This window comes from Pleuronectes platessa, chromosome 9 (genome assembly GCF_947347685.1).
Source record: "Pleuronectes platessa chromosome 9, fPlePla1.1, whole genome shotgun sequence".
In the NCBI taxonomy this organism is placed as follows: domain Eukaryota; kingdom Metazoa; phylum Chordata; class Actinopteri; order Pleuronectiformes; family Pleuronectidae; genus Pleuronectes; species Pleuronectes platessa.
In genome coordinates, this window is record NC_070634.1 from 17,523,943 (window position 1) to 17,551,824 (window position 27,882).

At 42.3% G+C, this 27,882-nt stretch overlaps 2 protein-coding genes across 2 annotated transcripts in view; one reads left to right on the forward strand and one right to left on the reverse strand.

Moving 5' to 3' along the window:
- Window positions 1-4,940: 4,940 nt before the first annotated feature.
- On the reverse strand, window positions 4,941-16,090 carry cth (cystathionase (cystathionine gamma-lyase)). Its single transcript, XM_053431084.1, has 12 exons — window positions 15,751-16,090; window positions 13,676-13,757; window positions 13,395-13,490; window positions 12,658-12,767; window positions 11,730-11,864; window positions 11,533-11,590; window positions 11,327-11,404; window positions 10,879-11,031; window positions 9,702-9,823; window positions 8,871-8,923; window positions 8,474-8,612; window positions 4,941-5,302 (listed from the first exon to the last, which is right to left on the reverse strand). Exons 1-12 carry the CDS (start codon window positions 15,934-15,936, stop codon window positions 5,285-5,287), a joined length of 1,230 nt encoding a protein of 409 aa, XP_053287059.1. The 5' UTR covers window positions 15,937-16,090; the 3' UTR covers window positions 4,941-5,284.
- Window positions 16,091-17,819: 1,729 nt separating this feature from the next.
- LOC128448076 (ankyrin repeat domain-containing protein 13C-A) overlaps window positions 17,820-27,882 on the forward strand; it is a 30,096-nt gene continuing 20,033 nt past the window's right edge. Inside the window, exons 1-3 of the mRNA XM_053430624.1 lie at window positions 17,820-18,492; window positions 20,758-20,799; window positions 27,477-27,581. Of these exons, the coding sequence (XP_053286599.1) occupies window positions 18,117-18,492; window positions 20,758-20,799; window positions 27,477-27,581 (523 nt within the window). The 5' untranslated portion in view covers window positions 17,820-18,116. The remainder of the gene's footprint in view (window positions 18,493-20,757; window positions 20,800-27,476; window positions 27,582-27,882) is intronic.

Here is a 27,882-nt window from a genome sequence, read left to right on the forward strand (position 1 = left end):
CCTCTCTGCAAACAAACTGGTTAATATGGGAGGGAGTTAATGGGTTCCGGGTTCATTCAGTTCCTCATCAGGTAAAACGGTCTGTTCAGTCACATACAGATTTACATCATCAAACCACCAGCTCTCAGAGATCCTGGCTTACAAGGCTTTACTGTTCAGGTTAAGCATATGGTGCAAGATGCTACAGAAATGCTTTTGCAGGACCAGACCTGGCTGCCTGTTGAATCCACCAAAAGAGGAATCATTTAAGATAAGATACGATTAGAAAGTCCTTTATTTGTTCCACTATGGGCGAATTTAAATTGTCATTTAAAACAGCAAAGACGAACATTTGGTCACTCAAGAGCAAATTAACATAAAAGATGTCACTGTGCTAAATGAGAGGAAAGAATCTCACCATGTAGCCTGTGATTGATCCTCATCAGTTCAGTTCTCATGGAAGTGTTGATTGGATACAATCTCCTGACATCATTTCAGTGTATTAATGAGCAATTACAACCCGGTTTACCTTGAATTTCTATATCTGATAACTGATCAATTGGTGCTGACTGGGTTGTGAAGTACAATAACCTTTTTGGCTTATTTTTTTAAATAATAAAATGGATGATTATTTTTACTGTGAGGTCAATGAGAAGAATGCGAACCTAGACTACTACCCAGACTAAAGCTCATTAATAATCATGTTAGAGCTTTTTGTTTGTATAAAAACTGTTACTTATGTTACCACTTATCAATCCTTTAATTCTCCTAATTAAATTAAGAGATACTGTATACCAATCATTGGTTTGACTTGAAGAATTAACTTGAAGCAAAAATATTAACAAGCGGCAGTAACTTACACTTTATCCACATTCAATATTTGTTGGTAATATAATTCTCACAGTGTCCAGACGTGCTGTTTACAGCTGATGTCACTTCCCGGCAAACCAAAGTCAACATTTCAAACTGCTGCGTCTTGCGGCCATGTTTGGGGTCAGAGTCCACGACCGAACATTTTGCCCTCTCATATTCAAACCCCTTATCTACAAATGTGTGTTCATGAATGTAATCTTGAGATGTGATGGAGTGCAGGCAGCCTCCAGCCAGGGTTTCTTTTCACTATAATACAAGGGACTGAAAACCAGCACTCAAAATTACAGGAGGCACTTTGTGTTTACTCTGAAGAGTTTAGCCGCAGATTCTGTTGTTTTAACTGGAGATAGCACGTCATTATTTATCCTAGAATGTCATTTTATAGTCATCTCTAGGATAAACAATACAAATCCCCTCGTAGCCATAATGACATGACTGCTGATGCATCCTTTTGGATGGTATCAGGGACTGACATACAGTGAAAACCGGAGCTGAATGATGATGCTCATTAGGAAAGTCAAACCTCACACAGGCTACGGTGCAGCAGCTTAGCAGCCGAGTATCAGAGTTATATTTCATTCATTATCTCTATTCATTCAAATTGAAATACATCAACAGAATAATGAACAGAGTGGGGTTGAGAAAGGTGGAAACGGTTTGGGAAACGATGCTGTAGAGAAAACCTCGTCGCAGAGAAAGTGTGAGGTTGAAATAAGTTCTCAGAGCTTTTCACATTTTCAGACACATGGACAAATTCACGATGGACTATTTACTGGAAAATAAAAGATGCAACAAATCAAATGGAAAGAGCTATGAGTGAAACACACAGAAAAGAGGCAGGAAAACATGACCCAAGTTCAAAAAAAGGTTTCGTCATTTAGCTTTTCAGAAAATAATAGGCACGACAGGATATAGTGTCCTATTTAGAAAGAATAACACTCTACCTCTGTAGGAAATTGTGTGAAGATAAAAGAACAAAAAAGTTTGGATCCGTGCATAAGGCCAGTCAGAGAGAAACCCTGTGGCTTCACAATCAATGGGAAGAGAACCACAAATCTGAAGAAACACACAAGGCTGCACTTCACAGGAATTGATGCAACCTCACGTTAACCTTTTATTATCATTACTTTACATTTACAGCTTTATTAAACCACGTGGTGTAACATTATCCATTAGCACCTCATTAAAACGGGACAGTGCTTCATTGCTTGCAAATAATTAAAATAAAAGTCGGCTACGCTGCCTCATGTTTTACAGGAATGAGCCTGTGATGGATGAATGTTGTCTATTTGTGACATCTACTGGTTATTACAATGCACAGCACATTGTGTATAACAGACTTTATAAATCAAATAGTCTGCTGGCCTGTAGTTACTGTTCTAAGAGGTTCTAGATATTACATTGATGCTTAAGGGCCTACTTAGTGTTTCATATAATATGGAGCAACACCACCACTACTGTGTAAAAATGTATATTTGTGTGTGAGTGAGCAAGTCCAGGTGAACCAGGAAGAGGGCGTTGGCACTTCTGAGACTCGTTGGCCAATCCACTCTCCCTGGATTCAAAAGGCAGCAGCTGAGCCTCCAGAGAGAGACAAGGACTGAGACGCACGAGAGACACGAGACATTACCAAGCTGCAGAGCTGCCAGCCAGCAGAATTCGCTGGATTTAGGTTTGTAGTTAAGTTTTTGTTTGCACCTGGTGTCTGAACACAGTCTAAAGCCTGAATGGTTTGTCTCTGGCTGTTGAGACCCCAGTGGCCTTTTCGTATGCCACAGTTAAAACAAGGTTCTTTTTGACTTTGAAGGATTTTGACTTTCTAAATGACTCCTATTGTAAGTATTAGATCTGGTAATGTTTTGCACCTCTCCAGATTTGATTGATGAAATTGTACCTGAACGGATCCATGAGAGAACATCAGCTCCATTTAGTGAGCACGTGTTTTAATTATATTTTTATTAGAAAGTCCTGTGGCAGGAGGCCTTTATATCAGTTATTACCTAGAAGATGTCTGGTATTTTATTTTGAAGTAGGGACATTAAGAGGAATCTGAGGTGGAACCTGACCAGGACCACTCTGTGGAGTTTACATGTCCTTCCTGTATCTGTGTGAGTTCTCTCCCTCTTCTTGCTTCCTCCCGCCGTCCACAGAAATGCAGGTTAGGGTCACTGGAGACTCCAAATTACCACTAATGGTTATTTGTCTCTGAATGCTGTTCCTGAGACGGACTGCCGATCTGTCCACGGTGTGTACCAGCATCTCTCCCAATTTCAGTTCAGCCTCCTTCAATCTTTATTCCACTTAAACCCAGCACATGCCAGGTTCCCTACGAGTCCCGTGAGGCAGTGGAGGATGCCGAGTTAACGCTTAAGCAAACTGATTCTCTTCTGGTAGAGACTTGAGAGCTGGTCAGCTTGAATGCCTGATGCAGAAGCTCCACAGAGATGTTAACAATCAATTACATGCTCGTAGGTAGCAAGAAATTAAAGTCCCAGTGAACCAGAACCTTTAAAAGGGCGATTAGTCTTCGGCAGACCCAGAACCTTCAGTCTCCTAATGGGAAAGTTATTGATGGTTTGGTCCTTAGGGCGGCAGCTCGCTCATTTGATCCAGCAGCTTAAACTCCAGTGTGCAGCCCACCACTAAATTGAATGTGTCGTGTCAACTCGTAATGGTTAGTGACACTGAACTCCACTCGTGTTTGGACAGCAGGACGGTTGAGAGGAAGTGAGACACGCAGAGACTTGTACTGCAAACTCATTTTCAAGGATCAGTCGGTTATTTAAACGACATTGTACATGAGCGGTCTGATCTAAATTAGGTTTTTAATGAGCGGTGATGCGATACGGACAAATCCCTGAAAAAATGGAAAAGTAGGAAGGAATTAAGTTTTTGTGATTGGCCAAAATACGTCAAACTCAAATAAAGCTTTTCATTAAATTGTGTTTCTCTGACAAAAGCTCTCCTTTAACAGCCTTCAGTAATAAAAAAAGTAAACCTTGGACATTGTCGTTGCGGCTAAAGTTTGCTCCGAATGATGCATGACCCTCATTTAATGGCAAATACACTGATTAAATTCAAACTTGAGGAGTAATATTATGGAATTTGGACACTGGACTGTGCATCCAGTCTAAGAAGCAGCCTGAAGAACAGTTTTATAGATCTAATCAAATACACCTTTTGTCAAATTCGCTGAATATCCCCTAGCAGTCTGGGAGCTGTCCCTTCTGTCTGTGAGCTGATAACAAATTCTGCCTACACAGCCCTGCTGGGAAATAAGAATTAACTATAACACCATTCCTGTGACAGGAGGTGTTGATGCACTTGCAAATAGCAACAGGGAGATGGGGAGAGGGGCCCGAGGGAACGAGAGACTGCAAATCTGGTGTATGGTAAGAGATAGAGGTAATTTAATGATTACAAGGGGAAGGATAAGTCTGAGTCTGCCGCCACAACATGTGGAGTTCTAAAGGGGATTGATTGGCACTGAGGCCGAGACCCCCTGTGACATTAAGGTTCAGGCAGAAACTCTAAATGCTGATGTTGCGATGGCCCACTCCTCCACCAGGCTTCTCAACAGACCAAGATTCCTTCTGATGGCCAGTCCTGTATGGTAGGGTGAGCTGGAACCTGAACAACATGTTCATGCACATTATGGTCTTTCTATCGGCATATTCATCACTGTGGAGAGAATTATGTTAATGCTATAACCACAAACCAAGCACCTCTCATCCTCCCAGAGACAGATGGGGCTTTGGTTGCTTGAAATGTCCAGAGTAGGAGCCCTGTCAGCGAGCAGATAGTCAAAGAGCTGCAGGATATTGTAGAAGCTGTCCATCGATATAGAGGTGTCAAACATCTGACATCTGACTCCTGAACTGATGTACAGGTTAGAAAAATCTAGGGTCTAGTTTTGGTTTAAAGGGGAAGGCAGGGTCTCTTATTCCCCGACCTGACATTTTCTAGGCTGTGAAGTTAAGAATACAGTGAATTCCAACACTTTCAAATGTCATTTAACCAATTAGACTTGTTTAAAGACACTGTTCCAATTCTTTGGAAAACATGAATGACATCCGTTCTGAGACAAGTTTTTAAAAATACATTTACAGAAGCTTTATTTATCTTTGATCCAAACACTTGAATATCATGTCAGTCTGAATGAATAAGAATTTCAAAACGTTCTTAATGAAAACAGAAAACACATAGAAACATAAAAACAAGCAAATCCAGCATGAGATAAATAAGATTTCAACTTGTGTTAAAATAATTATTAAAAACATTGTATTAATAACTAAGCGATAGTAAGATTTGTATTATTTAAGGGGAGCAGGTTTTTCCCTGATAGATGCTGCTTGTGGGCTGATCATGAGGCACCATGAGTTGATCTGCGGTGTTTAAAGACTTCAGGTACCTCCAGTCTTCTGAAGAAATTTCAATTCTTCGTTGGATGCTAAGAAAAGGGAGAAAGAAAATATCTAAATCAACGCTGAGGATTTCGGCAGGATTTTTCGGGAATGACATGTTTTCGTGGAGCGTGGAAAAAGAGGCACAATCCACAATTCTCCTTTCTCCTCTAAAATATCTCCCACGATTGCGAGTCCAAAGCAGATTGACAAAGAGAAAACCGAACGCCACAGACCAAAGATTGTTCAGACAAAATACAAATTAATGGGATTCACCCACAGAGGTTTCAAATGTTTAACCAACAGCCAAGTTTGTGACTCAAAACCGACCCCTGGATGAGGAGGCTTAACCGGGACTTTAACCGCCTGCCTCCATTTGACCTGACGTCCCATCCAATTAAACACCCAACCCATCACAAGTTGCTTTTTCCCAGGCCAGACACAGACGGTCATTAGAGACATTTGTCTCCATTTAATTTCCATTCGCCAAAGAGGAACAGCAGAGGGATTCAGAAATGACATCTGAATCCTGTGGAGAGAGGGTGCAGGCCACAACACGGGATATGGCTGCATGAGGTGGCAGAGAGGGTTTGAGAGGAATTCAAATTCTCTCCTGAATTTGATTGAAACCTTATTTATTTGATAAAACCTCATGCGAGAGCAGAGAGAGAGACAGAGGTGTAATAAAAACCTAGAGCCACTTGCCGTTCAATTGGAGAGAGAAAGGTGATTCATGAAAATGATTAAAGATATGAGGGGCTAACAGTGCACACAAACTGAGCAAGGTTGACCTTACGTGGTGACTAGCTGTCTTCCTCTGCATCTGCTGTCTTTAAGCTTATAGCTACAGCTGAAGGGCTGGAATTCAAACTACACAGCTCAACGACACCTGTGTCACTTAACAATGTTTCTTAGTAAGCAAGTTACCTAAACCTGACACATCCATCCATCCATCATCTATAAGGCTTATCCTCTGGGGGTCACGGCGAGCTAGAGCCAATCCCAGCTGACAACTGGCAGCATACATCCTGGACAGGTCGCCAGTGTATCACAGGGCCAACATAGAGCCACAACCAGTCACTCTCACGTCCACATCTATGGTCAATTCAGAGTGTCCAATTAACCTAACCCCAATCTGTTTTTGAACTATGGGAGGAAGCAGAAGTATCTGGAGAAAATCTGTACTAACACAGGAGAACATTCAAACTCCAGGAGAGCAACCCGCCAACGCAGGGATTCAAACTGGGAACTTGTCTTGCAGTGAGGTGACAGCGCTAACCATTGAATCACTGTGCCACCCCCAGTACGTGGTACTGCTGCAGGCACAAGGTGACAGTTGCCAGGTTATTTCAAACTTTATCCTCTACACAGCTTTGGAGACAATTGCAGCGGCATGCTTCTGAATACGTCCTCCCTGTGGTGCAGTCCGTAACCCACCTTCTCTGCTGGCACAGGGTTAATAGGTTTGAATCCCTCTGTCCTACTCGCTAACAATGTGGCAATTAATTCATGAAGCATCCAAATGCTCACTAACAGCTTTGACCTTGATTCCTGAAGCTTTAGCATCGTCCCTCAGTTATAAGCCACTTTGGATAAAAGCCAAATGAGAAAATGTAATATATTTAAGTTGCTAATGTAGTTAGCAACTGTGCTTTAGGAAAACAGATCCTTGGCTGTGCAGCAGAAAGAGAGTGGGTTTATGGGATGGGTGGATACGACAAAGCCCGACACAAAGTGCACAAAATGAAACCGCTGCACACTTAACTCAATCCTGGTCTGCAATCCTTCCTGTCCTGGCTCTCCCTAAATGTTCCCAAGATAATGACCACATCTCCAGGAGGGGTTGGTCTTCAGTTTTGAATATTGTGCCTTAATTAACACTATACAGGTCAAACATATGGTTTGTTTTCTGCATGTCTAGATCCTGAAAGTAAACAATTTACAGCCATAACTCCGTATGGGAAGGGTTTCATAGATTCTCCGAAGATTTACTGAAAAGAGATTCACGGAAAACTGTAATGCAATCTTCTTTTTTCTTAAAATCCTGTCCAGAAGTGCAGGTATCGACTCGAGTGATGGATCCCATGCAGCGCTGAGATTAGATATAGCCTCACAACTGTAAAGCACATAGAGCCATGGGTCCATTTACCCTCCGATTGATCATTAGCGAGCCACATTATAACATCTCAAACCATGAGGCTGTGGGGCAGTGGAGACACTGTGCTGCATTAAATAGCGTTACATTTTTGTCAGCTGCTCTGTTGGCCAGCTTTCAGATCGAGTGTCATGGACCATGAGAGTGTCATATTAAATTACAGCTAATTTAGAATACAAATCCTGCCTGTGTCCTCATGAGGTCAATGAAAACACTGCACTGTGTGAGATAAAGTGAGTGAATGTAATGATCATTATACAAAAGTATAAAAGGCTCATTTAAACGTCTGTGTGTATGGAGAGATATGATATTATTTAGTCTTTCCTAGGCTTTATGTAAACTGTCTTTACACAAACACAAACTGGGTTTTGTATTGTATAGCTGTGCTTTATGACTTGAGGGGATTTTATTCATATTTACAACTGCGGGGGCAATAACATTAGTGGTTTATTTGTATGTAGTAGTAGTTTATTTCCCTGCTGCTGGAAAATGCTTTTTATTCATTAAGTTAACTTGTGTATTTGACCTTGTTTTTCTAGGTCTCTTTAGACTTTGACATAAAATAAAAATATGCTGAGATGCATAAACAGCAAGTCAAAACTAGATTTATCAGACGTGTTAAAGCCACAAGGTTAAAGTCACTGACAGGGGGCTGGCTCTGATAAAAGGTTGCCGGACACAGACGTGTTCACAAGCGCGGGAGGGAAGGATTGGCAAACAGGGCTTTCTGTCTCAAACCTGAATTACAGGTTCCCTGCAGTGCAACTCTTCACAGCCTGTCAGAAACTTACTGCAAAGCATTACCAAGACAAGTGACCTGTCTAACTGTGGGGCAGGTTTTGTTTTCTGAGGGATTATGAGAGATCTCATGTTAACTGCTCTAAAACAATATAACACATCTCTGAGTCATACTACTTGTTATGTATGTTGGAAAGTTCAACACATCTTTCTGACCAAGTTATTTTGTGCAAAGTAGAGGAACCTAACTTTCTCAAGCCAGCTGTTTCCGTCTTAAAGGACGGGATGAGGGTTGTCATCACTCAATGTGTCATTGTGTACTCACAGCAGCAGCCAGTGCCTGCTTCAGGTCTTCAATGATGTCGGCCTCATCCTCCAGGCCCACAGAGAGTCTGATCAGTGTGTCGCTGATCCCCAGCAAACACCTCTCTTTCTCTGGCACTGATGCGTGGGTCATGATCGCCCTGAATTATGATAAAGAGGATAGAGACACAAAGATATGAGGCTGATACAAAAGAAAAACATCCTGATGCTTCAACCGAGATTAGAGCTGAGCCTTCATAATGAAAATAAAGTGTCTAATTTAAGCCCCTCTACGTGATTCAGATAGTGATTTATTCTTGATCTCTGCTGCCCCCATGTGGTGCGGTTTGTTACAATCAGCCTTTGTGTGCAGAGAATATATAGCAAAATACTCAAATAATTTATTTTGTGATACTTACGGATGTTCAGCTAAACTCTCGTAACCACCGAGACTCTCAGCTATCGCAAATATCTGAAACAAGAAAAAAAAGAGAACATGAAGTAATAATGCACACAATGAGAAAAACAGTCAACGCCACAAATTGAAGAAGATTAATCAAAGTGTAATTTTCTTTCAAACACAATCAGGTTTTTGAGTGACAAAATGAAACATTTAATAATGCTGAGGCCTGATCCAATTAGATGAAGACGTCCAAAACCAACAAGAAAATAAAGTCAATTATCTGTTTATAGAGGGGACAGTCTGGTGACAGACAAATATATAGATTTCTGGAAAGAATGAGAATAACTTATTATTACACCAATGAGATATACGTTTTCACCCCTGTCCTTTTGTTTGTTTTTTTCAAATATTACGCAAAAACTACTCGATGGAACTACCAGGAAACTTGTGGGAACAATTTGGTGTCAGGGAAGAACTGTGTCAGATCTGGATCAGAGGGTGAATCATTTTTTCAGCATTAACTTGATTTCTCAGTGAATAAAACATAGATCTTAATGAAAATAGTTTAGTTTTATTCCAGGCACTGAACAATCAGCGTCTTTTCTTTAATAAAATATTTAAATTAGTTTTTTCTTCAGCTGTTTTACCTAAGAGTAAAATGTCTATAACCGCCTTCAGTGGTTTTCTAGTTATGACACTGACGTGTTCTTCCCTTCAGCTTTCCCGTCAGACCAGAAATCTAATCCAGCCATTTAGCTTAATCCACCTTCACTCGCACGACAACACCCACTTTATAAAACACAAAGGGAAACAGCCTGGATAAAAACAATATTTCCTGCCAAATTACCTTGAGGTTACTGAGGAAGGTGCTGGCATGCTCGAGGTTCCCCTTGATGTAGAATGTGATCATGCCTGGACACCCGGTGCATTGTTTCTTCATCACCTCGTGCTGCGGGTGAGAGGGCAGGCCTGTGTTGATCGACAGAGGGAAGACACAAAAAAAACAGTAAGACAAGAAGACAAATCCTTTAGTTACACCCTAAGGAGAGACAAGCAGAGCCTGCACCTTAAACCAACATTACATCGTTCTTTTTAAATAAGTATGTCTGGTTTTGTTGGTTTGACTGAGCCATGGTTTGTTTTCACTTGAGGCTTTGAACAGAAGGACCCACTTGTTGAAGAAAGTTTCTGAACAGATCCTGAGTGGGCGAAACGCAACACAAGCATGGCTCTCCTTTTAGGCTGGGGCTCTTTTGCATCAAATAATAAGATGCTTTATTTTCTTAGAAATATAAAACATGAAGATTTGTAGTTAATCTTTCACAAGTGTCTTGAGCAACATGAACTAAAACGACCCACATTGGCAAAAAGCACAGCATCAACTGTGTCCTTGTTTTACTGTGATTGATGTAAAGTTTCTCAACACCCACACTTTGACACTGGAGTAAGAAGGCAGGCAACACTGTAATGGTGATATATGAGCGGTGAATAAGAAGTTCGTCAGACAGGGGAGTCATCGCTGGTGTTTGTCTCAGACTGACATCACGATAACACTAACTACTGAACTGATTCCCAAGAAGTTTGGTGGAATATTTATAATATTAGAACGATGCCATCTTGTGGCAAAGTCATAACTTGCAGAATCTGTGCAGTAGTGATCAGGAGATGGACCCGCCGTAGCAAGGTCCCGCTGATATAAATCTCGGCAGTCAGTCTCAGCTGTCAATCATGACGTATCACTTCGTTTTATTAGCATCAGATAACTAACTTAAACCAAAACTTACCAGGATAAGGTTACTTTGATCTGTGTGGTTAAAAAGTACAATCCTTGAGATATTTTTGGGGACTTAGTGAGTTCAATTTGGTCCATTTCCGATCTGCTAACATAGAGGATGCAAGGTTTGTAACTTATGCAGCCAACCACTAGGGGGCATCAAGACGCTTTGGCTTCTCTTTTATTATCTTATCTCTTATATCATTTGGCTTGTTATAAGGGTTTTATTTTTAAAGTGGCATGTGATTACCTGGAAAGATGACACGCTCCACCCTGGGATCAGCCTCGAGAAATTTGGCAGCGCCCATGGCATTCTTGAAGTGCCGCTCCATCCGAAGGTGTAGCGTCTTGAGTCCGCGGTTGACCAGGAAGCAGTCAAATGGAGATGGTACACCACCCAGTGCTGAAGAACAACACATGAAGAAAACATAAAAGTTAAAAAACAAAACCCAGATCAGACAAACAACGACACACCTAAACAAGCATCCACATCCTGGTGCAAAGCTTTTGAACTCATTTAGAAGTTAGGCCTCTGGGGCATTTGAATGTAGGTTAAGTTGGAATAACCAGTTCAGCACAGTGGGTAGGTCTCATTTTTTGTGGCTGAGATCCAGTAATTACTCACAAGACATGACATGACTAGCTTTTTGTGTTTTGCAGACACCATGAGTAGTTGTATTCATTTAGTTACTACACACCGTTTTGCAGGAACCTCAGTCGCTCATTCAAATCCTCCCGGTTCGTTGAAACCAGACCCATCACCACATCACTGTGACCTGAGAAATCAGGACAGGAATAAAACAAGAGAGAAGTCAGAGACGAGACAAAACATGTTTCATTTGTGTGTGTGTGTGTGTGTTTGTCTTTGTATAGGGGTCAAAATGGGAAAATGTACACAACCTACCGTTCATGTATTTGGTGGCTGAATACATACAAATATCAGCTCCCAAAGCCAAAGGACGCTGTGAGTGAACAGGACAAACATCCGAGTTAATCATTAAGCCATTTGTTTCGACATGAGCTGGAATGTGATTGCAGGAAATGATTGAAGGGCTATTTGAAAATCGAAAAGGGCACGAAGAGCACATCTGTCCCCCTCACCTGGAAGTAGGCGGACATGAAGGTGTTGTCCACAACCACCACAATGTCTTTGTTGTGCTCGTGGATCAAGTCGGAGCAGGCCCTGATGTCGACAACCTTCATGGTGGGGTTGGTGGGCGTCTCGATCCACACCAGCTACAGGCCAGAGAGGAGAGGGAGTCATTTCTCTGCAGCTGCATGAGCAGGAGGGTCACTGCAGCTCCATCAGAGCATTTGACATAAATACATATAATGATTATCACACAAACACAAGGGAGGAGACACAAACCCTGTTTTACCACATAACAGTAAAGCTGGATCTGAATATTTGTTATCGTTTATTTAAATGTACAATATGTAACTTGGCCTCTAGGGGGCTCTGAATCAAAACAATAATAAAAGACCTAGTTGGATGATGTTGTCAAGCAGGGTGGGATCATGGGAGTTGTTGTTGTCACCAACACTGCTGGTGAAAAATCCTCCTGACACTGAAAGGTGCAAATAACGTTCAGGGATGAGGTCATGGATTAAGATTTTAGTCACGTTACGCAGCAAACAGCCGAGAATACTAATGATGCTTGCGAGTGACCTATTCAAACAGTGGAAGGAAAAACAAGCAGACTGGGGAACTGTTTCTTCTTCTTCTTCATACATCGTTTGGCCTAAAGGTTGAGGCAGAAACAGGCAAAGCCACAGGTAAAGTGGAATAAGACCCAATTATAAGGTGACCAAAATAAAACGTCCTGTAAATTTGTATAAAAGTCTCTGGGTTTAAATATTTTTGGAAACATTTAGGAATGAAGTGGCCAAGACAACTACATATATAGAATAGTTTCGTCTTATATCTTCAGTATAGTAAGTGGTTAATAAAATACTGTTATAAAAATCAGTTGGGAGGAGCCTACAGGAACAACTAACAATAAACTCCAAAAAGTTCACTTTCACTTACTTTTGTGTTGGGCTTCAGTGCCGCCTTCAACAGCTCTGGTTTTGTACAATCAGCAAACGCCACCTTCAGGCCAAGTTCGGTAGCGATTCTTTGGAAGTAGCGATTTGTTCCTTGAAATGACCAAAGTGAAACTGAGTCAACACCTTCAGACATAGCTCCACTTATGGTTCAAACCCGGCTCATTTCATGTAAGACCCACCATTTTGTACAAGTGACTAATAGTGAAACCTCCGGTGGAATCTACCAGTTTTTCAGAAACCCTGAAGCCTCTCACTTAGACATTTGCATTCTCACATAGACAGACACAAGGAGACGATAGCTGTATTAGCAATTCTACCATTAAAAACAGATAACCCGCGTGCACTCGCTAATGGCTTAAAGGCATATTGAGTGAATGTGCGCCTCTTTCTTCTCCTTTATGTATAAAGAGAAGTATACCTGATATTTTATTTTATAATTTGTTCTCACAAAAATATACGAGTTGTTCCAAAATGGAGTGGGACACCTTTAAGTTCATCCACTGAAATTGTCTGTTTTCAATTCGCTAATTAATGAGCTGAAGAGCATTCATCTGGGTTTCAGGTTTAAATGATCTATCACTGATCCTGGTGATTCAGTACACCGATAGGTGCTGTTGTGCCAAACACCAGCAGCATCCCGCCAACAGTGAGTGGTCTAAGCAAACATCTAGTAGGCATATGTTTGTGTTCGGCCCAGGCCTCAGAAAGGTCACTCACCTCCGTACACATCATCCATGCAAACGATCCCGTCACCTGATTTGAGCATGTGAGTGATGGTCACTGTGGCGGCAAGCCCTGAGGCGAGAGCAAGGCCTGCATGGGGAAAAAAACAAGACGCAACAGTTTTACAAATCTGAGGTGGATTAATTATGTGTTACATTCCCCTCACTGTGCTTACACAACGCAGAAGTAACGATTAGTGTTATTGTTTGGTCATGCGGCCTTATGATAAGCATCTCCCGCCTGAGGGATACAATGTGGCATGAATAACAACTTACTGTACTTTGCTCCATCCAGAGCTGCCACGGCATTCTCAAGACAGTTCCTTGTAGGATTTCCACTGCGGCTGTACTCAAACCCCTGCACGAGAACATTAACACATCATTTTAGTAACCAACAAACATTTAAATAATATATTGTATAAATGGCCAACAGGTGGCCACACCCCAAGTGTAGGCACAATACCGAAACTGATTGAGTGAATAAAAATATTAACAGTGTAAGGCGTGTAAGGACAGCACCCAACCTCTTTCTTGGAACACCTTGAGCTGTTACGTGAGCACACTGGTAAAAGTAATACAAAGAAAGTTCTTCAAACAATATAGCAAATACAGCTTAAGAGTTTGTGTTGTCTTCAGCTTTGCACAGTGTATACAAGGCAAAGTGAGTAAAATACAGAAGAAGATTTATACTATGGACAAAATGACTGATGTTAAACAGCTCTGAGGAGAGTTAAGATTTTAGGAGTAGGAACAGAAATGATTCCCTTTAAAACAAGATACATCAGGAAAAATGGTGTGAAGCCCGGCCTGGAGTCTGCTGCCTATGGTAATAAATGGAGCCTGAATGGCCTTGAACACATGGTTGGTGTAGTTTGTAGTTTGAGTGAACAAGGCCAGCTGTAGCCATGCAGTAGTAAAAAGCAGATAAGCTTAACGTCACTATCCTAGTTTGCCAAGTTAACTCTGGGTTGAGAGTTTAACAAACAGCAACAATAAAATTGGTGGAGTAATGGGGATAAGCATACCAGGGTCTGGAAAATAAGGTCAAGAGGTGAGGAGCTCAGAGCGAGTGGTGCATTGGGGTATTTCTTTCTTTCTTTTGTGTGAAAAACCTAAATGACTACAGCTCTCATGAACTCAATTTATGTTATTTGCCGTTCTCATGTCAGCACAGGTACAATTGCACTATGCCAGAATTGTGGTGTATAATCATTGACAGAGGTTGTTCAAGAGAACTTTACACACACACTTATTGCGCAAACTGAAAATTAGAGAGGTAGAGATAGGGTGGAGAAGAACATTTTTCTAAACTGGTGGGTTTTAGCCTGGATTCACACCACAAAGTCATTTCTCTCCATTATATAACATACTTGTGTATATGTTTTTTATTTCCCTGCATAGTTAGTCCCAATATTTATGCATTTCTAATACAGAGCCTCATGCTCTAGTTGAAGATATTCTTAATAGTAAATAGACTACCTGAACATTTTTTATTTCATCATCATATTTTCTTACAGGAAAGGATTAAAACAACATTATTATTGTAATTTTTATGGAAAAACTAGCCATTTAAAAATAAGTTCTAAAGACGGAGGGATTGGAAATTAGGAATATAAAAACCAATAATTCCTTGTTTGCAGATGACACAAGAAAAATAAGACTTATTTTTCCTCTACATTTGTCTTTATGTTGTTTCAATTAGAGATCCCCACTGGTATTTTAGAGAATCTTGACGCACTTGAACTGTACTTGAGCACATGTATCCCATGCTACCTTGCAGAAGATCTAATCTAACCGATCTAATGTACTTTTAAACTATGAATGTATGATATTGTTTGAACAAAATCAGGTTATAGAAACAACCCGAGAATGCTTCGTCATGCTTCAGATGGCCAGAGTTGTTCACCGCCCAACTTCCCACACTGAACTTTCTCACGTGGCTTTATTTGAACAGTTTGAGGCTCAAATCGGTCACATAATCGAAAAGATTTCACGAAAATGAAAATACAAATGTATGAACCAGAATAGATTTGTATTTTGGATGTTCTTAGATCCCTAGGTTGGGAAGCATTGTACCACATTGTATTTACTGCACAATTTACTCCTTATGCCATGAACCGTTAATACTGATAATGTTATGATAATGAATCAGTCACTGGAGCACATTGATTTATACTTTATACATTTTCATATTATTATATATTTGATTCAGATCTCATTCATTTGTTTTGATTGTTGATAAAGAGAACGGGCGTTATGGCGATGTAATGATGGCGCCTTCAGCTTAACTATTTGGTAACGATCCCCCCCACCCTCCACCCCGCCGGGTAACCCGAGCTGCGGCTACTTACGGCGTGGTTCCCCGGTGCGTGCTGCTTGAAGGTGGTGGAGAGAGAGATCGGCGGTACCACGGCCATCGACTTCCACTGCTCCGGCTCCTGACCCACGTGAATAGCCTCGGTGGCGAAGGACTTGAACCTCGAGCAGAAACCGGCGAACACGTCGCCCCCATCCTCGGTCTTCTGCTTGAGATCCATAGCTGCTGTGAACCGCGGCGGCACCGGGAGGAGTTTTTCAGCGCAGACCGGTTAACGGAGAAACCATTTAACACTGCGCTGCGCTCCTCCGCCCCGGCCAATCAGCGGCCATCAACACGGGACGCCCGGTGCTGATTGGTGCGTGGGCAGGGGAGTAAAAGCCACGTGACGCAGCACGTTATATGCGTTCTTTGTTGGTCTGTTCTTTAGTGTGTGTGTGTTCTGCGCGTGTTTGTGTCCGCATACTGATGCAACACTTCCTGTCGTTTGAGTCAGGGACGGCCCTCCTCGAGGTTCTCCCCTCCCCTCGCTGTGAAGAAGACATTCACGTTTGAAAAGCTGCTGCTGGTTCCTTTTTCACATTTTCACTGGTTTTTACTGTCACACGTTCTGACAAATCCTCCTCAATCAATACATCATTTTAATACGGATCATTTCGACTGGTTGGCTTTGTGGTTGCTGGGGGGGAATCCTGAAACACCAGAGGCCATGTACAGTGGAGAACAGCAGGGCCCCAACAACTGGGCCCCCCCTTGAGGTCCTTCTCACAATGCAGCAACTGTAATACTCATGGCGTTTCCGAACCATCACCATAACAGCTGCAGTTGTGAAATGCTTCATTCCATTTATGGGCATTTTTCTGTTGCGCACACACACAAACACAAGTACACGCGCGCACACACACGCGCACACATGTGTGGGTGTTGTTTCCATTCGTGGGCCATAGGGGGAGAAGTGCTCCATAGTTAGTTAGTGATAACACTTCAAAACTCACTGTTATGAGTCTGCTTCATTCTGTCTAGCCTGAGCTTATAACCCTGCACCACAGGTTTGAATCCTGCAAAGATTGCAAGATGTTGTTATTGAACCCTCAAGACAAAACAATTTAATTGAGGCTTGATTATTCACAGTTTAACCACAAACTTTTTAATCCATAGCTGTAAATATAAAAGAGATCACAATGAATACAACTTCAACAAATATATTTTAAAAAGCTAAATGTAAACAGAAATCTGCTAGACATTGTTTTCTCTGCAAGTTATTACATCAGTAAACATAAACGCAGATAGAAAGATAATTAGTGTTAAAAATTAAGTTCATAAGTTCTGTTTGAGAACAAATCTTTGTTATGATCCCGAAAGAGGGCACTTTAAGTTGATAATTATTTTTATGTACACAAATCTCTATTTATAATTGAGATAATTATTTCTTTTTTAATAAGTCTTTGGTTATTTTGATATCTTTTTATTTCTAAATTGTTCAAGAGAGACCACTACAAATGAGAAATGTTATCCACTTTGATGAAGTTGTAATTTGAAAGTTTGAAAGTCTAGCATGAAGATGTGAAAGAGTGGGAATCAATCCTGCGACCTTCTTGTTGGAGAACGATCACGCTACCAACTAGGCCACACCACCTAGGTTTTCTATGCGGAACTAAGCTCTCTAAGAGAATGGACAAATTATCGTGTGTGTCCGTGTCATTCTATGCTGCTTTTGATATGCAGTTTTGTACTAACAGGAGAAAACTTCCTTCAAAGTCCTACACAACACAATATGAATGATGGATATGGATGAAACATGCACTTTTCAAAGTGTAGGTGTGCTATGTCTTGAAAAACTGCTTCGGATTCCCATCACTTGTCTGTGCATATGTAATATCTTTCTGGAGGCCAAGTGTGAATTACGAAATGTAAGAATGGATTTAAAGAAAAAGAACTGAACGGGATGCATGACAGTTTACGTGTGTATGTTGGGGGGCGCGAATTTGAAATCTCGCCAACATTGCCAAGGCCGGCCCTGTGTATACATAGGAGCCATGGACAGTCATGTGACCAATGGTAACCTCTTCGGAAATCTCGCGATACTACGAGGCGGAAGCTTGATCTCCTCGTCCACTGGAGCCGCTGACGTTGAGCAGCGACGCTTTGGAAAGATAGGAGGGGATCGGACTGTTTGTTTTCATTAGAGAACCGGCGCTAAACGGAAGCTGCGACCCGTTCGTCTCCGTTTCCTCTCCTTCTTCACACTCTCCAGTGTCAGCGGGAAGTGTTTTCATGCGGTGCGGCTCTCGGCGTGTGCGCGAACACTTCCAGCTGGCGGCTCGCATCGGTTGGTCCGGAGGGTCATCGTCCGCGACGAGACGCCCTCTGCTCCGTTAGCGGCGTCGGGTTTGGGGGAAAATGACCGGGGAAAAGGTTCGCTCCCTGCGCAAGGACCAAAGGCCGAGCAAGGACGAGGACCTCCTGGAGCCGGACGAGGAGGCGGCCACCGGGACCTTCGCCGCCTCCAAGACCAGCGGCAAGAGCCGAGCGAGCAAAATCTTCAGCAATCACAAGTTGATCAAGTCGTCGTCCACGCAGCAGCAGCAGCAGAACCAGCAGATTAACGACAACACCAACGCGCTGTCCACATCGGATGTCATCGATGACAACAACAAGAACCCCATCATCCGAACCGGCCACGACTTTCCGGTGCACGAGTGCGTGTTTAAGGGAGATGTCCGCCGCCTGTCCTCGCTCATCCGGACGCAGAACATCGCGCAGAAAGACGTGCACGGTGAGTGAACCTGTTTCCCCATCACACTGGAGGAAAGGGCTCCATCACGATGCTCCTGTGTCAAGGTGCAGTGGAGCTTAGTTTGTAGCTTACAGGCCGTTGAGTGTCCGGCAGCACTGGAAGTAAACGAGGCTGCTCCCTGTCAAGGCCCGGGTCACTGTTTAATTCATCCACCGTGCAACTTTATTCATTCAGTTTCTTCTGGTCAGCAAACAGAAAAGTGACCGATGGTTTTCATCTGTGCGTCCTCTGACCAGCAGCAGGGAAACTCCTGCTTATTCACAACCGGGGCTGCAGCTAACTATTGTCTTTATCAATTGATTCATCGGATCATCAGATATGTCCTCAATTCTGAATATTGTGATTTCTATCCATCTTCCCCAAAGCTCTGATGTTTTCAGGTGACAGACTCTGTCAAATGAACCCTCCAAAATCCAAATTTTCTAAAAAAATTACTCAGAATGATGAAAAGATAATCAAAATAGTTGCTTGACAAAGTGTCTGTCAATTGATTAATTGACTGATTGTTGTTTCTGGTGTAAGAAACAATCGAAAATTAGACATTGATGCATTGTCCCATGACCGGTAGCATATCTTCTACAGGACGAAGTCTGCTCAGATACTGGCCCAATCTCCAGAGACACTCCCTGAGCTGGTGAAACAACAGCATTGTTTTGTTCTGGTTCACACGTGTGTGTGTGGAGACAGAAAGTGCCCTGCACTTGTGTCAGTGGAATAATCTGGTCTGTCTGGTAAGTCAAAGCTCTGACAATAACCTGAGACACATTTGCCTCTGTTGTTGTTGTTGTGGAACTTGAACTTGCAGTTTCCAGCAGGCTTTGCTCACCTCGCTGTGGACTGGTGTGGTTCAGTGGCAGCAGTTTGTGTTTACTCACACCCACACATTCCGCCTCTTGGAGAGAAACACTGAGGCTAAAGCTGAACTGATGCACCGAGCCACTGAAATACATCAGTACACCCTTTGAGTAACAGCCAGTAGTGTAAGGACAAAGAAGTAATGCTTATTATTAATGCCACCCTTCTCCTTGGCACTTTGCCTCATCTATGGCAAATCTAATTTAACATGAATGGCTGTAAACCACTAACATGGGTGGTTACTGATTCACCCTCATCATCATAAAATCATATTTTCTCACCTTCTGTTTCATTATCAGAATCAGACCATGGTTAGGGTTAGTTATAACACGACTGCAGCTACCAATTATCATTAATGATTCATTCAAATTTGTAATCAGTGCTTGTAAAATTGGAGTTATCAAAGATAAATTAAAGTTGTGTGTTAGGTCCAGTCAACTAATAGATATGTGCAGTCCATCAATTGACCAATCAGAATGGGGAAAAAAAATACATCTTTCTCTCAAACTGGATAAATTTGGTGTCTGGAGAAAACCCCCCACTGTTAGACTTAAAAAGTTTGCCTCTTGCCTCCAAAGGCTCTTTACGCAACAGAAGAAATAGTCCATAACCAAATAATAACTATTGACAGCAAGTTCTGTGTTATCTATTGAAACCAGGCTTTTGGTTTTGAAAAGAAAAGCACATTGTTGCTCTGTTGAAATCAAATCAATTGTTTTCAGAGCGGAGACCGGTTGTTGAAACTTTTTTCCTCTGGTAGAAGGGATGCTTTCAGTGCTGCCATTAAATATAAAGTGTCTGGAGAAAGTAGAGGTGGTTCTGACAACACAGCAATGCAGCACAGATATGGCCGCTGTTGTTCCTCTGCACTCCTCTATGCAGTTAATCACAACATCTAGTTGGACTCCAGCTGATCTCCAGCTTCTGTTTTCAACCACACTAGGGCCACTAGCAGGTGGGGCCCTCTTTCCAATCTGGTGGCCTCCCTGGAAACGGTGCTCTGGAGTAGCTGAGCGGGCCGTGTGTCTTCCTCTTGAGGGATTCTCCAGTGCTTACAAGGCACATTTCACATCCTGGGAAGAAAACCTGTGCCTCCCTTTACCTAATGTAAATGTTATTTTCTCTGAATGTGTGAGCAGACCTTCCCGTTTACCTTGTGTCATTAATAGGCCACTTCCTTGCCTGGGGGCTGCAGTAGTTTGAATACTGCTTGACATGGCCGGAGAAAACACAATTGGGTCTCACTTCACTTATCATTTGGTGTTTATTAGAATGTGCCTCCTAATTTTAACTTCTGATTCACCATAAATGTGACTCATAGCCGCAAAATGCTGACGTCTCTGAGCTTATCAAACACAGCTGAAAAATTCTTGTTTATTTCTTCAACAGGAAACACACCGCTGCATCTCGCAGTCATGATGGGCAACAAAGGTGAGAAGTGTTAAAAGAGTCACCTCCCCGTGGTCTATTATTGTCTCTCTCTATGTGTCTGTCTCTGTGGCTTTCTAAATGAATCTCTCTCTCCCAGGCTGCATGTCTTTTGTGTGTGATGCCGTTCATTTGCCTGTTTCGCTTTCAGTCTTTCTCTGTTTGTGCATTTATCATCCAACATTTGTCACAGATCATCACCACACAAATCCCAGAAGAGAAGATAGAGTTTTTGTTCATGGACAAAAGTATCTGGATTGTCTATTTAATACATTCACAGAGGATATGAGAACATATTTAATCAGTGAGGATTAGACGATGATGACACTGCAAGAAATAAGATCCTCGCTGAGTCTCTTCAGACTGAGCTTCTACTACTGGCTTAAAGACTAATGATTTGAAGCTGATGCAGAGGATCACTAACTGAGATAAGAAGTTGTTTTCGTTTAGTTGAGTTATTTAACTGACTTTTTATTAGGTTGTGAAACAGAGAAGGCAGCAAATCATTCAGATATTGACTTGTATCCTGCTTTGTTTGTTTTGAAGTATATCACGTATCAAGGCTTTTAAAAGATATCTCTTTGTGATTTTGTTTTCTGCTGAATTGCACTGGCTGGACTGAAAGCATGTGCATGAAACATTAATGCACTGCACCCTCTGGGAGCCGATGCACGCGTTTATTTCACGAGGAGACCTCGGAACGTGCTATTGAAACATTTATTTCCCCCTCCTTTTTGCAGCAGGCTGTTGTGAGCAGTTCAAGCGCAGGTTGTCTTGTGTCGCGCAGCCCCCATTTGTTTAGTTCTCGTCATTGAAACCCATTGGCACACGGGCTGCCATCGATTTCCCATTCACAAAGTTCAATACCTTTCGCCAGAGTAGAGACCATGCCACCACCGATGGGGGTTTCGGACTATGGCTTGCCCCAGTGCAGTGTAGATGCTATGTTATGGAATTGATCGTGCTAATGAGGTTGCCTATCTCCTCCCTTCTGCTGCCTCTGTCCTCCAGGGAGGCTCGGGCCAGACATGGTGAAGGCTTCAGCATGAGATCATAGACTGGGTGTGGCTGCCCTGCTGGGATAGAGAGGACAAGGCTCTCTTTTTTTTATGGGTCTTGGTTTATGTGTGTCTACCCAGGCAAATGATGACACTGATTCTTGTTTAGCTACTTTAATTCTGAGCTTAACACTTCTACAGGGGAAAAATCCCATTTAGAAGAAGACGTCACTATGAGCTTAATACAATACTATATGCATGAAACACATGATAACCTAAATGGTTGCAGGTTCATTTTCTGTTCATAGACTGATCGTCAAACGTCCAGGAAAACAGTAAATGAAGGAGGAAAAGAAGAGATTCAAACATGTTATTAAAGATGAATTGGTGATGTGTTTTTTATTTCATGGATCTTCAAGTCACCATCTGACTCACAATTTGTAATGGAGCACTAATGCTTTTTCTGAAAATGAAACACTACACTAAACACTGTCACTCTTTTTGGATGATGTCATTGTGTAAACAGTTTTTCTCCTGAAGCCCATTTCCTGTCATGTCACATCAAACGACGGAGAAAGATCAAGTTTTCCTTAGCTTTGATGTCTGTTTCTATGGTTACTAGAATAAAATGATGAGCTATCTTAAATTGGTTTCAGTGATACGAGATAACAAAGTCAGGTCATCACTAAATAATCAGCCCATTAAGTCAAGAGGGAAGATTAGAGTCACAATGTCCAGAACATTAACATCATTTGTTTGTGGAGAAAACGTATCAACGGTTTGGGTTCAGTCTGAAAAAAACAGAAAGGAGATGTTTAAGGGTTTTCAGTTCTGCCTCAGAGTTGGAAACAATCCAACTCCCGTTTGATTCAGTCGCTGGGTGTGTGATCGATGGAGAAGAATTGAGCAAAATAGCAATTTTATAGACGCACTCAGCCTGGATGAGTATGAGTGGTGATGGTCGGGGCTTTAACAGCCCACAGAGCTTCTTGACGAGTGTCCCATGTGTAGTCGGTGCACACAGTGCAGCATTAGATTAGCACTTAGTGTCTCCACCCTGCTCTCCCTCGCTCACAGAGGTGCATGTGACTCGTGCAGCTGCTGCACACGCAATTAACGCAGAAACCCACCAGGAGACTTCCTTATATCAATACTTTCACAACTGCATATCCGAATAAATCTGACAGCAACCCGTGGATAATGAATTATAGGATAAGTGTTAATGTATCCACCCTTATTTATCCGATCTGATTGTAATGAATGAGCTGGAGTTGTTTTGTTTCTTTTCTCGCTATAATTCTGCACGAATACACATACAAACTGTATTATATAGATATAACATTGCCCTATAACCGATTAAAATGTACCTCTCACCAGGATCGATATCTGATAACTGGTCAATAAAAACCTGGTAACTCTCACTGTGTACACAGCTGTTGCATGTCGTACCATGCACTATCTATACCGCTTATTCATTAAGGGTTGGGGGAGGGAGCTGGAGCCAATCCCAGCTGACATTGGGTGAGAGGCATGGTCCAGTTAGGTGCAGTTTGTACTGCTCACACATTGTATCACCACATGTCTGGATGCTCTTGCGGCTACAGTAAATAGTATGTCAGAGCTCATAACATGCAGTATTTGATTAAAAGTGAAATATTTGAAGTGACAAAACACATGATGCACTCAGTTTGGTGCCAGTGGATGAGGCTACATGTCCTGTTTGTTGAGGCTGTTAAAAGAGTATCATCTAAGAGCATCGGTCTGTTTGCATTGTTAAATAACAGATGGTTGCTGTTATTGTCTCTGAGGGTGAAACGTTAAACATATAGCTCCTGGATTAAATTCATGCTGGAGGACATTTGAAACACAGAAAACCTCTGGTAGAAACACTGTGCATGCATGATGATGTCTCAAATCATAATCAGAAGCGAGGGCAGGTCTGTAGCTCAGGGCACTTGGCCTGAGTGGTCTCTTCATGGTTATGTAATGTATATCTGCTAAATGTTGCCATTATATAACACAATCATTGGATTTAGCAGGATGATATATAGGTCAAAGGCCAGAGGGAATGGGAGCATTACGTCAGAAGGCAAGCGCTCGTTCACTTTGCCGTCTGTGTTTATCAGCTGCTTCCACCCTGAGCCTGGGCACAGAGCGGACTAATGCATTCACACTGAGGTTGACCTTTTTTCTCTGCTGATGCAGACCTCTTTGTGATGCACTCTGCAGTGATATCCACTCTTTCTGGGGCCAGCACAGCTTCTTTATTTAATGATGTTGTTAGGGTGATTTTTTTTTTTATTTCCTCACATGTGTGTGTGTGTGTAGTAAAAACACAAAGTTGTGGAGGAAATTGTCACAGCTATTGATTGGCGTGTACAGTAGCCAATGGGGCAGAAAGTGTGTCACGCCCCCTCACCAGAGTTGACAGTATCAACCCGCTCAATGTGGAGGTCGTGAAAAAAGCCTGCTCGCTGTCTCTCTGTGGTCAAGGAGTTCTACGCCTGTGGATTTGACCAATGGATCAGACAGTGTAGGTAACGGGAGGAATTTAAAGTCACTGGGAAGGAGTTAAAAATATTAAATGCCAACGAGTACAGGATGAGTCATCAAAGAGCTGAAACTGGAACTTTAATGTAGAGCTACTGAGGGACAAGAGATCATCTAGAGAGGCACTCATTAGAGTGCATACCTCAGCCAAGGCCCAACAGTCCCCTTTATGAAACCAGAATCAAATTCGATTAGTGAAAATGTCAAAAACACGCCCTATCTCAAAATGAAAAGTATAAAAAGATTCCTGGATCCACACCAATATATCATGGCTTCATCCTGGATTTTCACGTAATTCTTTCCCAGAGTTCAGTGGTAATTCGTTCAATGGTTTTTGCGTTATCATGCTAAAAACAGACAAACAAACCAACCATCAACCAAATAGACATGGGTGAAACCTTGTCCCGCGTTCCAGGCCCTCAGAATGATGTCACACCTGAATAAGCCGAGTCGATAGCGTTCTAATAGCACGGGAACAATGTTTACATTAGCCAGCTAGCTATTGTTCTTACAAAAAGTTCATAATAACGCATTATGTGGCATTTCACACATACCAGAGGCTCTGTAAAATGTCCACAGACAGTAATTGAACAGTACTATGTGTACAACACATTTAAGGACAGGAGTCCTAATATATATCCTCCTACCTTCCGAGTTGAAGTTCCGACCTGGAGTGGGAAATACTGTGGTTTGATGGACTGCGTCAATAACCCGCTGGGCAGAGGGAATGAACAATTAGAACAGGCACAAATATAATTGTAAAATCCTGCAATATTATGTGTATTAATCGATCTTTTGGAGGTAGTCAGACTTTGGACGATCTAAAGCACTTAACATGCAGATCACGTCACAGCGAGTTGGGCAGAAATATAATGAGAAGATGAATTGAGACGAGTCACGATCCAAGTCTTTGAACTTCAGCCGCTCCCCTGGTGCGAACACAATAACTTCCCACTGGCCTGTCTTTGTTCATTTTCGTTTTCTCAACCCTGGGGTGAGCTGCAAGTTAAGGCAAAGCTGTTGCTAGAATGTAGCTGAAATACTTTGGGTGCTGTCAAAAACCTGCCTTTTGATCCCCGTGTAACCACACCGCTGGGACAGCCACTCTGCTCTTTGTTGGGAGGATAATGTTTAATTAGGAAGAGGTTCTACATGTATTCCTCTCCGTCATAAAGAATGTATGAGACGCTGGCCTCTCTCGTATGAATAAAACATGGTTGGTATGTGGATCATTGAGGTGATGTGCTAGTTTAGACTGTGTGTTGTGCTGGATTTTTCAAAGGGCAAGATTAGCTCCCTCTGCCTCCGGACACCAGGTTGGCTCTATAGTATTGATGTTGGCGTGTAGCAGAGGAACAGGTCTGAACACGAGGGCAGTAACCAGGTATATTGAGAGGCTTGTGTGCGGCTTTTGTCAGACTAAGAGATCAGTGCCTGGCCGATCAAACAGCCTCACTTACTCACTCAGCGGCAGACTCTTTGCAGTTAGCCTCTGCTCTTGCATTTGGGCAATTTTCATCTCACAGGGCTGCGACTGCTCCTGCCCAGTGCTTAGACTGAGCCGCAACAGACGCCAACAATAAAACAAATTGTCGTTAAAAAACAACTGACAGCTGAGCCCGAACAACAGGTTTTATTTTCTTTCTGTTTTTTTAGTGCCTTGCTGTAGTTTGTTGACACGATGCCCAGAGGCATAGTAGGGATTTTTTGTGTGCTGCAGTTAGTGCCACAGAAAAAAGAGATGAGTCTCTCTGGCTGTTTTCCCGCACAGCTCCGAGGGTAGCTCGGTACAGTGTGATGTTTTCCATGTGATAATCTTTCCCTCGTTTTACAGCAGTATGTTTGCCCCATATGGCTCCTTGGTTAATGGGTCAGCTGTCACCTCAATCCTACATACAATCTGTCCCTGTATAAAACCAGGATTATTTTAAAATCAGCAATGCCACAAGAAGAATCTCTGCTGGGTATCATACATGTTTACAGCAGGCGGCCAGTCAGTCCTCTGTACCTGAATCTACCGCATGTTGATCGGTCACGTTTGCCATCACTGCATTTGATTGGCCAATAAGCAGAAATGAATAGGGCACATATGCATAAATACAAAATGAATGAAAGCCACTGATGGTGTCCTATAATTGACTTTATTTCCAGCCCTCTCCATTTGTTGGTTGGGTTGTTTGTTAGTTTGTAAAGGAGATTACACAAGTTGCATCAATCTACTGATACCGGAGTTTGTTGAATTTTAGAGGACTGTTTGTGGTGGAGGTATGAGTGTCATTCTAGTTCTAGTTCATTTTGACTGGTTCTTGCTTTAAGACAAGCTGAAGGGAAAATTAGACCTGGCGTCAGTGTTGACAAATTAGTATCCAGGGGTTTATTGTCTTGTTTGACTGCGTGGGAGTATCTTATTATGAATTACATGTGATAGTTACCATAGCAACGTCAAATGGGCCGACAAGAAGCAGGGCTGTGAAGTCAGTCTCTTATAAATCTCCTGAGGAATAATTTGTCCTCTGTGTGTTCTTAAAGCAGGTTTATCCTTCATCATTGTCTTTACATTGTGTGTTCAGCATTGTGGATGCATCAAATAGAGAAATGAGAAAAGCCATAAGCTCTTATTCATCCAATTGTTTTAATAAAGGTCTTTTTTCTTTTTTTTCTCTCCACTTGTTTCTCCATGTTCTTTGTATCTCGGGTTAAAAGGAAATTAATTTCTGATACCTAAGAGTCGCCTCTTACGCCTTCAGATGTTTAGATGGAGACTTCTTCTTTGTTCTGTTTTATAAAAATCTTTTATTGGGGCTAAATTTACCATTCAGGTTTCATCACCTGGCTTTTGCTCGATTTAAACACATCTCCAGTTCCTCTTGTTTGAACAGAAAGCACCTGCCAGGGCTTTTGACTGAGTTTTTCCAACCTTTGTGATGGTAGCATCTGTAGAGTCGTGTTCATAAGACACATTCATATAAATGTTTCTCTTTCCTTTGCTGTTGTCTGTGTCGCTGGTCTTTTATTTGCATGCTTTTTCTTTTGTGTCTTTCTTTTCCTAATTGCGATGCCATGAGTAAACCTTATCATCCATGTAAGTTAGTGTTAAGTAATAATCTTCCTGTCTGTTTGGACCTCCTACAGAGTGTGCACACCTGCTGCTGGCCCACAATGCACCAGTGAAGGTGAAGAACGCTCAGGGATGGAGCCCCCTTGCAGAGGCCATCAGCTACGGAGACCGGCAGATGAGTAAGTATCTGTGACTGACTGGCTGCCTCTGCTTGGTCATACACTGAGACAGAGCTTTTGAAACTCCACCACCACCACCACTGCTTCATCCTGATCACCTCGTCAAGGTGTCAGCCAACTCACTCACTGTAACAAACGTGGCTTTGGTGCAGCTTCAGTCGGGATTTTCCTGTGTGAAAACATTGAAGTGGGAGAGAAAAGGTCCCATGGACAGATGCAAACTAACAAACAGCTCGGCACATTCTGCTTCCCAGTGAGGCCGTGACGCCGGCCTGCCTCCTTTGTCCCTCAGAGAGAGGGG

Bases quoted from the DNA above. Each gene is read 5' to 3' on its own strand.
- cth (XM_053431084.1), bottom strand. From the start codon at position 15,936: ATGGATCTCAAGCAGAAGACCGAGGATGGGGGCGACGTGTTCGCCGGT. The intron at 13,758-15,750 runs GTAAGTAGCCGC...GTTCTCGTGCAG, and splicing joins ACGCACCGGGGAACCACGCC to GGGTTTGAGTACAGCCGCAG. The intron at 9,824-10,878 runs GTAATCACATGC...CGATCAACACAG, and splicing joins GGAGCGTGTCATCTTTCCAG to GCCTGCCCTCTCACCCGCAG.